The sequence below is a fragment of the Solanum dulcamara genome, chromosome 2 (assembly GCF_947179165.1).
Source record: "Solanum dulcamara chromosome 2, daSolDulc1.2, whole genome shotgun sequence".
Classification (NCBI taxonomy): Eukaryota; Viridiplantae; Streptophyta; class Magnoliopsida; order Solanales; family Solanaceae; genus Solanum; species Solanum dulcamara.
In genome coordinates, this window is record NC_077238.1 from 70,389,929 (window position 1) to 70,400,352 (window position 10,424).

Here is a 10,424-nt window from a genome sequence, read left to right on the forward strand (position 1 = left end):
GAAAAAAGTTTTTTGTTTCCTTTATCAATAATTCCATCAAGGTGGTGTAGAAAGTATAAAAAATTGAAGAGAAGAATTTATTTGATCAGATCAATTAATTTTGTGGCAATTACATTTTTATTAGTCTTAAGTCAAAACTCCTAAAATATTGATATATTTTACACATAAGAAATCTAACAATAAAACATAAGAAAATTTTTAAAATTCATTTATTCTGTTGAAATCGTAAAAGAGTTATGCCAACAATTTCCTCTCTTTAAAGTTACATTGAGGTACAAATTGAAAGACTCATCTTTTAAAGCCATGCAAAAGTTTGATGCAATAAAATTTTTGTGATGCCCTTAGATGTTTTGGGCCATCACTATGTACATTATAATATATCAACAATTTTATAACCTTCACCGACATGCTTCAATAACCTTAGGGTATTTGTAAATCTATGTTTTAATATTAAATTTTAAGTATTATTAATTTCGTAGTTCAAATTTTACTTATTAATATATTATCATCTCCCCCACCTTAATTTTTGGTTTCTTAATCTGAATATTTGTGTCTTCCAATGTAGAAATAAACATAAAATTCTATTTCTAATGCAAGGGATAAATTGATTTTGTCCAATAAACTTCAAACATGAGACAAATTTCCAGACTTCATCAAGGGAATTTTTTTTAGATAAATAAAAAGAAAAATATAAGCATGATGATAAATTATTAATTTTAAGTTTTTGTAGTGCAAACATCACTTCTATACAAGTAAGTTAAAACAGAACAGTTGAAGTTTTTAACATACAAAATCCAAGAAAGTAATAAATATTGCATTATTACCATATTTTTAAAAAATATGTTAATATTAAATAAGTCTTCTTGATATTTTTTTTTGATTCATTGATTCAATTTTAATTTTAGATGCATTACTAGTTTGAAATGGAGGCTCGCTTTCGGTGTGCTATGTGACAAGAAGGTGCCACCACAACTTAAGGACAAGTTCTACAAAGTGGTGGTAAGACCGGCTATGTTATATGGGGCGGAGTGTTGGCCAGTTAAGGTATCTCACGTTCAAAAGATGAAAGTTGCTGAAATGAGAATGTTGAGATGGATGTGTGGTCATACTAGTAGAGACAAGATTAGAAATGAGGCTATTCGAGATAAGGTAGACGTGGCCTCGGTAGAAGACAAAATGAGGGAAATGCGACTGAGATGGTTTGGGCACGTGAAGAGGAGAGACATAGATGCCCCAGTGCGGAGGTGTGAGAGGTTGGCCATGGATGGTTTCAGAAGAGGTAGGGATAGGCCGAATAAATATTGGGGAGAGGTTATTAGAAAGGACATGGCGCAGTTACAACTTACCTAGGACATGACCTTAGATAGGGGGTTGTGGAGGACCCACATTAGGGTAGAAGGCTAGTCCATATTCTCATTATTCTTTCTTTTTAGTAGGGGGTATTAGTGCACTATAATTCCTTGTGGTATGATTTCTATTATAATCTATTACTTTCTGTACTTTGATTACTCTATTTTATCTCGGTTGCTTTTGTTATTTGCTTAGCTTTGAACTTCTTATCCTTATCTGACTTCTCTTATAATACAACTGAGTCGAGGGTCTCTCAGAAATAGTCATTCTACCTTGGTAAGAGTCAGGTCTGCGTACACTTTACCCTCCCCAGAATCCACATGTGAGATTTCACTGGGTTGTTGTTGTTGTACTAGTTTACACTAGAAAGTTTCAAAATAAAAATTTACCCAATATGTAAATTGGTTTGTCAGATTTTGAAGTGTAAGATATCATTTTTGAAATTAATACTAACAACAACAATATTTCAATAGCAATAGTAGTAAGAGCAAAAACAAATATTTCAGTATGTCGTAAACATTAAAATAATTGTCCATAGATTTAATAAGTGAATGAAACAACAAAGTTTGAAACAAATAATAAAAAACTATAGAAGGATACGCAAATGAGGACAAAGGAAAAGTGATACAGATTGTTCTATGACACAATCTAGAAATGAAAAATATTAAAAGACAAACAATTCAACGGACAACATGGACATAGAAAACAATACTAATTGACAAGAAACACATTGGTCCTTAGAAATTATGGTGTAATTTGGATCTTGTACATTAATATTTTTTAAAAAATGGGTCATCCAGTAAAGTCATTACATCATCATTACAATTCAGTAACCCAAATAATGTAACCCAGGTAATGTAGGATTAGGTGATAAGGCATCGGATTTATTCGGATTGTTATTCATTGACGTTGATTCATCAATTGAAGGGATATCCTCTATAGGGTTACTCATTGATGTTGCTACACCAATTGGAGGAATATCTATTGAAGGTTCCATTTGTTGTGTCGTTGGAGGAAACATTGGAGAATACATTGGAGGAGCCATCATTGGTGAAGGCATCGGAGAATCCACTATTGTTGACGGCGTTAGAGGGGCCATTCCAGGATTTTCTCTAATAGCCATTTGTTGAGGCATTGGAGATAATAATATTGGACCCACTGGAGGAAACATTTGTGCAAATAATAGAGGAGAAGGATCCCTAGGCCCTCCAGAGTTGGTCCTACCAGTTACCATTGATTCAACAATGGGTTGAGAGGAATTCGATGTAGAACCCTCTACATCAACATTTTTCCTCATTAATTCACAAACCTCTTTGAGGTTTTTCTTGATCACGCGACTCAGGTCATTCTGATCGTAAGGGTGCATGTCAACAGAAATGTTTTTTCCACTTAGCACCTCATACATCTTATTTGTCATTTTCTTGACTCTATTTTCCTTTCTTATTTTTTGTAGTTGTTCCTCCAACTTATCGATCCTTTGCTCGGTGAACTCTTCTATTGTCACCATATTTTTGGATTTCTCCAACGTCGGCAACTCCTTAAACTTTATAAAAGTGGTGCGTGCAGCGTCATTATTTGGAAATATGTATGGTTCATTTCTATAGGGACCATAGACAACAACAGCCACTTCAACATCACAAAGTGTTTTGAGCTCTTCACACTTTTTGAAGAGACCTTTTTGTCTTTTCTGGTATGAGACTTTTCTTTTACTCTCATCTTCAATCAAAGTGAAGTTAACTTTGTTTCTTGGCATGATTAAAGGGCAGGAGAAATGTGTTTGTTTGGATATGTGGTATCCAATAGCTTTGTAGTAGTAGTAGTAGTTGTGCTTTTTCTTGCCTAGGATTAACTCCTACTTATATAAAAATATTTGCATTCTCTAAATTTTCGAATAGTTTGAATTTGACATATGTTTCTTGATAGGAAGAACTATTTTGGAAAAACACTAACTGAGGGGATCTTATACATACATCTAGATATAATTAACTTGAAATATATGTATTTTATGGTTCCAGTCTTATGTTGACCAACTTATTAGGAAAAATATTAATGATGTTTAATCTATGTAGTCTCCACAAAATATGGTCATAATTTACTCATTTCCTTCATCAATTTTTTTTTTTTGAAAAGTATATTTTAATTGAAGGATGAACAAAAGTAAATATTGAAACAAGGTCATTTTAAATATTGGCTAGGAATTTTGAAATACCAATTTTGACAATATTTGAATATGAGTAAAAATAATCATTTTTTTAAAAACACAAATACTTTTTAAGTATCTAACGGCATTTATGTATGATTGTAGATGTTACAATGTCTGTAGAAGCACATTATCATTTTTATTAATTTTGGATAAACCATATTTAGTAAAATATTTATGTTTCTTTAAAATATATTTGAAACTCAATCTTGCTTAAATATTTTTGTTAATGTCTGATACTCACCAACCTGTCACTCGATTCACATTATAATATTCCTAAATTAGTTCTGAGACAAATCAATCTGAAATATTTTCACACCTCAAAATGATGTGTTTACAATATTGGGAAATTTAGAAGAAAATTTTTGTTCATTTTAAGAAAAATATTCAAGATGAAGGGAGATTAGTTTCAAATGTCTTACAATTTTTTTTTCAAATGAAGATGTATATTTATTACTCACATGGATTTTTTTCTTTTTATTGTAAATAAGAAACCTTTTAATAATATTAGGATTGATATATAAGTTTCTTTGATCCTTTCTAGGGCCTAGACGTGACACGACGAATGAGACACCTGGAGGTACCCCACCCAAGTCTCTTAGCATTCATTAAGCATTTCATTGGTAATGATAAACCAATCATAAGCGGAAATAAAAAACATTTTTCATTTGTGTCCAAACATACCTCTACTAATAGATTTGGCGGGGGCTAAGACATGTCCCTATCTCACCCTCAAAATAAGTGTCACAAAAAAATTCCTCAATAAGATTCTTAGTATTCTACATAACATAAGCTTAGAATAAAAATGATGTTGTTCCCGAAAGATGGGAACTCACCACAAGAAATCTTCACTAACTCGAATTAGCCACGTGGAGGAGGTCGAGGTGCGACGTCGGTTCCTACATGGTGATATCATGTAGGCAAAAGTATGTATTAGTACTTTGAATATACTAAGTATGTGATTATGCAATGCAATATATCATTATACAATAAGGTGATGCAATGGACCATGCTAAAACCTTACGATCATTTGAAATATCCTTTAGAGTTATCAAGCTTAGTCAATGAAATATAGAAACCATTATGAATCATAAAAGAAACTTGAACATTATAGAGGTAACCATGAGTCATTATAAGAAACCATATACTTGCAAAGTACCATAAACCTTTTGAAAGAAATCGTTAGTTTTGTGAGAGCATATACTTTACTTTGTGATAGATATAGTAGACATCATATGATATATCTTAAACATTGGAAGAGGGACCTTGTACCATTATGAGAGAGACCATTAACCGATATAAACCATGTGAGCCATAACATGAAGTCCCAATGTTTACCCACACATCGGAGGAAAGAGGGAGACTACTTGTCAAGGTAGACTCCTATATGCCTAAGTGGATCCACTAAGCTACTTAAGGGATCAAGCCTCTACTAACGGGTGACCCTTTCTAAGGAATCAAGCCTCTACTAACGGGTGATCCTTCTTCCTACGCTGGCATGTAGTTATGGGATACTGGGATCTTTCTATGGGTCTCTTGCCTTTGCTACGGGAGAAAATGCCTATCCCAAGGTCCACTCGGTGCTAGGTAAACTCTCATAAGTCATAAAATCAATCATCGTGTGGGAGGGGTCATATCTACTACTCGTCCATTTTTCATAAGAACAAAATCATAGAATAGCTCCTTAACTTTGTCTCATGTGATGTGAGTGTAGACATTTCTTCATCACATATTTTTATCCATAAAAATATCTTTAGGGCCTTAACTCACCCTATCATTAACTTACTTGAACATTATAGACTCATCGTTCACAAAACTTATTTGCAAAGACCACCTTTAAACTCATTTGTAGACATTTTCAAACATTCATTTCAATTTTGCTTTATCATAAGAAACTAGGTGGGTTCAAATAAATCAACTTTCAAGTCATTTAAATCAATGCTAGCACGCATGAGAGTGAAAGAATTTATCATTTAAAATATCTTAAAACAACCCACTAATATACTTTAAAACTACTTTCACGACTTCATAGAGGGACCTTGATAAATCATCCATTTCATGTAAATAAGAATCACCATAAGTCAACATATGTAAATAAACTTCAAATATTCAAGAATCTATACATTTGGAATCTTAGTATGAAAATCCATAAAAACTCATCACTTGAAATTAAGAGTCAATATACATATATATCAATAGGAGTAAATAACTTAAAATATACCATAATCTATGCATTTGGAACCATTATGTAAAATAAATAAGATTTCATCATTTAAAATTGATATACAAAGTTGAAAAAACATTTGGACTCCATGGGTGGAAGAACCCATGGATGAAAACCTACATACCTTGAGGAGTCAACTCTTGAATGAAAAACTTGAAAAGAAATGGAGGCTTGATCTTCTTGGAGATGAAGGAAGAAGGAGACTTTGAGAGCACTTGGGAGGTTAGGGCTTTTTTGTCCTTAGAGTGTGAGTGAGAGTGAATGAGTGTAGAAGACTTAGGGGCCTCTTAATAGGTGAAATATACCTACAAAACGACCTCACTTTTGGTTATAACACAAGAGAAGACTAAAATGCCCCTAAAATCTAGAAAATAGGCTAAAAACCCTGTTGACGCTATAGTGGCGCATCGCGCCAGGGGCCAAACTACTGAGGTTAGTTTCTAGTGCTCTGCTGGCGCGCCGCGCCAAGCCCCACTGCAGTGATAGTCTGTGGGAAAAAGATCATAACTTTTGACTCCAAACTTGGAATGAGGAAAACTTAGTGGCGTTGGAAAGAGGACTCAATGATCTTTAATTTTATACATTATGGGCCATCCAATACGTTATATACTAAGAGATATGGTCATTTGAAGTTGACCCTTATACGAACTCATTCGGAAACTTAGCCGATAGAAATTCTTTGGACCCGACTTGGTGTTAGAGATCCCTTATGACCCTTAAACACATTCAACACACTTCAAATACTTAGAAATTGATCCTAACTCATATATCTAACTAGAAGTCTTCGAGTTTGATCCTATACGCATATGAAAAATGCTTCGGGTCTTGGCATAGAAATTTTTGGAGTGTTACAGTATCAAACGACGATTTATGTATGATTGTAGATGTTACAATTTCTGTAAAAGCACATTATTATTTTTATTAATTTTGGATAAACCATATTTAGTAAAATATTTATGTTGCTTTCAAATATATTTGAAACTCAATCTTGCTTAAATATTTTTGTTAATGTCTTATACTCATCAACTTGTCACTCGATTCGTATTATAATATTTCTAAATTAGTTTTGAGACCAATCAATCTGAAATATTTTCACACATCAAAATGATTTGTTTACTATAGTGTGAAAATTAAAAGAATTTTTTTGTTCATTTTAAGTCCATGCAAAAGTTTGATGCAATGAAGTTTTTATGATGCCCTTAGATGTTTTGGGCCATCACTATGTACATTATAATATATCAACAATTTTATAAGCTTCACCGACATGCTTCGATAACCTTAGGGTATTTGTAAATCTATGTTTTAATATTAAATTTTAAGTATTATTAATTTTGTAGTTCAAATTTTACTTATTAATATGTTATCATCTCCCCCACCTTAATTTTTGGTTTGTAATCTGAATATTTGTGTCTTCCAATGTAGAAGTAAACATAAAATTCTATTTCTAATGCAAGGGATAAATTGATTTTGTCCAATAAACATCAAACATGGGACACATCTCTAGACTTCATCAAGGGAAAAAAATTTAGATAAATAAAAAGAAAAATATAAACATGATGAAAAATTATTAATTTTAAGTTTTTGGAGTGCAAACATCACTTCTATACAAGTACATTAAAACAGAACAGTTGAAGTTTTTAACACACAAAAGCCAAGAAAGTAATAAATATTGCATTATTACCATATTTTGAAAAGATATGTTAATATTACACAAGTCTTCTCGATAATATTTTTTGATTCTTTGATTCAATTTTAATTTTAGATGCATTACTAGTTTACACAAGAAAGTTTCAAAATAAAAATTTACCCAATATGTAAATTGGTTTGTTAGATTTTGAAGTGTAAGAGATAGTTTTTAAAAATCATACTAACAACAACAATATTTCAATAACAACAGTAATAAGAGAAAAAATAAATATTTCAGTGTATAGTAAACATTAAAATAATTGTCCATAGATTTAATAAGTGAATGAACCAACAAAGTTTGAAACAAATAATAATACACGACAGAAGGAAACTCAAATGAGGACAAAGGAAAAGTGATACAGATTGTTCTATGACACAATCTAGAAATGAAAAATATTAAAAGACATAAACAATTCAATGGACAACATGGACATAGAAAACAATAGTAATTGACAAGACACACATTGGTCCTTAGATGTTATGGTGTGATTTGGATCTTGTACATTAACATTTTAAAAAAAATGGGTCATCCAGTAAAGTCATTGCATTATCATTACAATTCAGTAACCCAGATAATGTAGTATTAGGTGATAAGGCATCGAAATTATTTGGATTGTTATTCATTGACGTTGATTCATCAATTGAAGGGATATCCTATTTAGGGTTATTCATTGACATTGCTACACCAATTGGAGGGAGTCTATGAAGTCATGTCTAGTAGAGTCTTGCTTAGGGGTGTGTTGTGCACCACACTTATAATCAGGAGGTTATAAGACATTAAGAATTGTTTCACTTCTTTCATACTCTGAATTCGTGCGATAGAGTTAAACTCTATAAACTTCCCTTCTAATTCGTGCGTTTATACATTACAGATAATGCCTCCTAAACGTACGGCTAGCCGGAGGAATGTTGATAACACAGAGATGCCCCAGTCAGAGGTACGCCCATTGAGGTCAGAGGCCGACCCGCAAGATATGCGAAGGCACCCCAAGTGCCTGCTACTCCACATGCACCCACTTCAGAGGCAGAATTTCAAGGGGCAATTGCTATGCTCACTCAATTAGTGGCTACCCGGAATGGTAACCAGAGTTTGCCGACTCTTAGCTCTAGTTCCCAAGAACTGTCTACTACCACTACAATTAGAGACTTTCAAAGAATGAATCTTCCGACATTCACGGGTTCCAAGGTCGATGAAGACCCCCAAAATTTTATTGATGAGATGTGGAAAATCCTGAAAGCTATGCATGCTACAGAGATTAAGGGGATTGAGTTGGTGTCCTACCAGCTCAAGGATGTGGCAAACATCTGGTATAACCAGTGGGAACAAGGTAGAGGTGAGGATGCTGAACCTGCTATGTGGGATGAATTTGAGGGAGCCTTTCTTGACCACTTCTTTCCCCGAGAATTGAAGGAAGCGAAAGTGGAGGAGTTTGTGAATCTGAAATAAGAAGGTATGACTATTAAAGAGTACAGCTTGAAGTTCATCCAGCTGTCCAGGTATACTCCAGAGATGATCCTAGATGTGAGGTCGAAGATGAGGAAATTTGTCTCTGGTTTGGGAAGACATGTGAAGAAGGAGTGAAAAATGGCATTGTTAATCTCTGATATGAATATTTCAAGATTAATGGTGTACGCTTAACAAATAGAAGATGAGAAGAGAAAAGACAAAGAGGAGCATCTGATCAAGATGTCAAGATCAGCTGGGCATGAGAATGAACAGAGGCAAAACAAGGGCAACAGTTCCTTCTTCTAGAAGAGGCCTTCCAACTATGCCTCATCTACCGCCAATGCACCTATACTACAGAACAGGTATGATCGGCAGGGACAGAGTCGCCAGAATTTTAGACCCCAAGGTTCTTAATCCCAGTCTAGCGGGGGTCAAGGTTAGCAAGGGAAGCCACCATGCGTCAAGTGTGAAAAGCTCAACTTAGGAGAGTGCAGAGCGGGAAGGGTTGGTTGTTATAAATACAGGCATTTGACATACTCATACATTCCACGTACTGATGCCATTTGGCCTGCATTATTTCATGATGTAGAGACAGGTACTAGAGATCATCAATCGGCGCACCGTTAAAGATCTACACACTTCCAACTACTTGGTGAGTCCTCCTAGTTTCCAGAGGATGTTGAGCTCCTTGTATAGTTTTGTGTTGTTTCCTTTATTTTGATTGTTGGTAGCCATGGGCTTGTCATTGGCACCTCCTAGACTTTAATAGAGGCTTCATAGACTAGAGTGTGGGGAGGTTGAACTGTTATTTTGAGGAGTCTTATTGTACTTGTCTTGATGAGTTGATAGTGTTTGGCCTTTGGCCCTAAATTATGAATAGTACATCTTTGATTGAGTCCTCCACTGAGAGAATGTGTTTGAATGAATGTGTGACTGGACTAGGTGGTTCGCTTGGAGGCCAGAAATGGCTTTTGAGTGCCGGCCACGCCAAGGGTACCCTCCCGGGCCGTGCCAAACATGGTATTAAAGGACAGAGTTCAAGAGTCCTAGGGAGTCTATCAAGCCGTGTCTAGTAGAGTCTTGCTTATGGGTGTGTTGTGCACCACACTTATAATCAGGAGGCTATAAGACATTAAGAATTATTTCACTTCTTTTATACTTTGAATTCGTGCGATAGAGTTAAACTCTATAAACTTCCCTTCTAATTCGTGCGTTTATACATTACAGATAATGCCTCCTAAACGTACGGCTAGCCGGAGGAATGTTGATAACACAGAGATGCCCCAGTCAGATGTACGCCCATCGAGGGCTAGACGCCGACCCGCAAGATATGCGGAGGAACCTCAAGTGCCTGCTACTCCACATGCACCCACTTCAGAGGCAGAATTTTGAGGGACAATTGCTATGCTCACATAATTAGTGGCTGCCCAAAATGGTAACCAGAGTTTGCTGACTCTTGCTCTAGTACCCACGAACCATCTACTACCACTAGAATTAGAGACTTTCTAAGAATAAAT

General features: G+C 34.6%; 1 protein-coding gene across 1 annotated transcript; it reads right to left on the bottom strand.

The window, feature by feature from the left end:
- Positions 1-2,176: 2,176 nt before the first annotated feature.
- LOC129872643 (MADS-box transcription factor PHERES 2-like) lies at positions 2,177-3,103 on the bottom strand. The gene has a single exon (XM_055947577.1). The coding sequence runs from the start codon at positions 3,101-3,103 to the stop codon at positions 2,177-2,179; it is 927 nt and encodes a 308-aa protein (XP_055803552.1).
- Between the last annotated feature and the right edge of the window lie 7,321 nt (positions 3,104-10,424).